Source organism: Saprolegnia parasitica (assembly GCF_000151545.1).
Source record: "Saprolegnia parasitica CBS 223.65 unplaced genomic scaffold supercont2.89, whole genome shotgun sequence".
Taxonomy (NCBI): Eukaryota; Oomycota; class Saprolegniomycetes; order Saprolegniales; family Saprolegniaceae; genus Saprolegnia; species Saprolegnia parasitica.
Window position 1 is genome coordinate 1 of NW_012156483.1, and position 562 is coordinate 562.

Sequence of the window (562 nt, forward strand, 5' to 3'; positions counted from 1 at the left end):
CAGCTCACTGCGAGGCAGGAGAGAGCCATCGCGTGCCTTCTTGCACAACCTACTGCTACTACCAACTGCACCAACAAGGCCCGATAAACCGATCGCATCGTCCTCAGAAGAGTAGAAGGCGCCGGACACAAAAATGCAATGCAGAAGGGTTTGTCGAAGGGGTCGTCGTTACTAGCCAGGTAGTTTTAGCAGCCTCCGACAAGTCTCAAGTTGTCGTTGTCGTCTCGGCTCAAGCCTTTTGCTGTGCGTCGTGGTGGTCGCGAATGACTTGGAAGAACGGGTGGGCCATCGCCTCCTTCGCCGTCAAGCGCTCTTGATGGTCGTACTTGAGCAAATTTTCGAGAAAGTCGAGTGCTTCTGGCGTCACGAGGTGCTTGTTGTCGGGCGTAATGAACTTCTCCCACGAGTTTCTTCGAGTGCGTGCCAAGGATGCCATCGTACTGCGGGTCGAGCTCGATGAATACGTCGAGAGGTACTCTAGAGGGTTTCGGAACCGCGGACTTGGAGATCTTGATGAAGCTGGTCGAAATTGTCGTTTCTGTGGTCTAAAGGGCACTTCTTG

General features: G+C 53.7%; 1 protein-coding gene across 1 annotated transcript; it reads right to left on the reverse strand.

The window, feature by feature from the left end:
- Positions 1–229: 229 nt before the first annotated feature.
- SPRG_12812 (hypothetical protein) lies at positions 230–427 on the reverse strand (the record flags this gene model as incomplete). The annotated part of the gene is made up of 1 exon (XM_012351903.1): positions 230–427. The coding sequence occupies one exon, from the start codon at positions 425–427 to the stop codon at positions 230–232; it is 198 nt and encodes a 65-aa protein (XP_012207293.1).
- Positions 428–562: the final 135 nt, after the last annotated feature.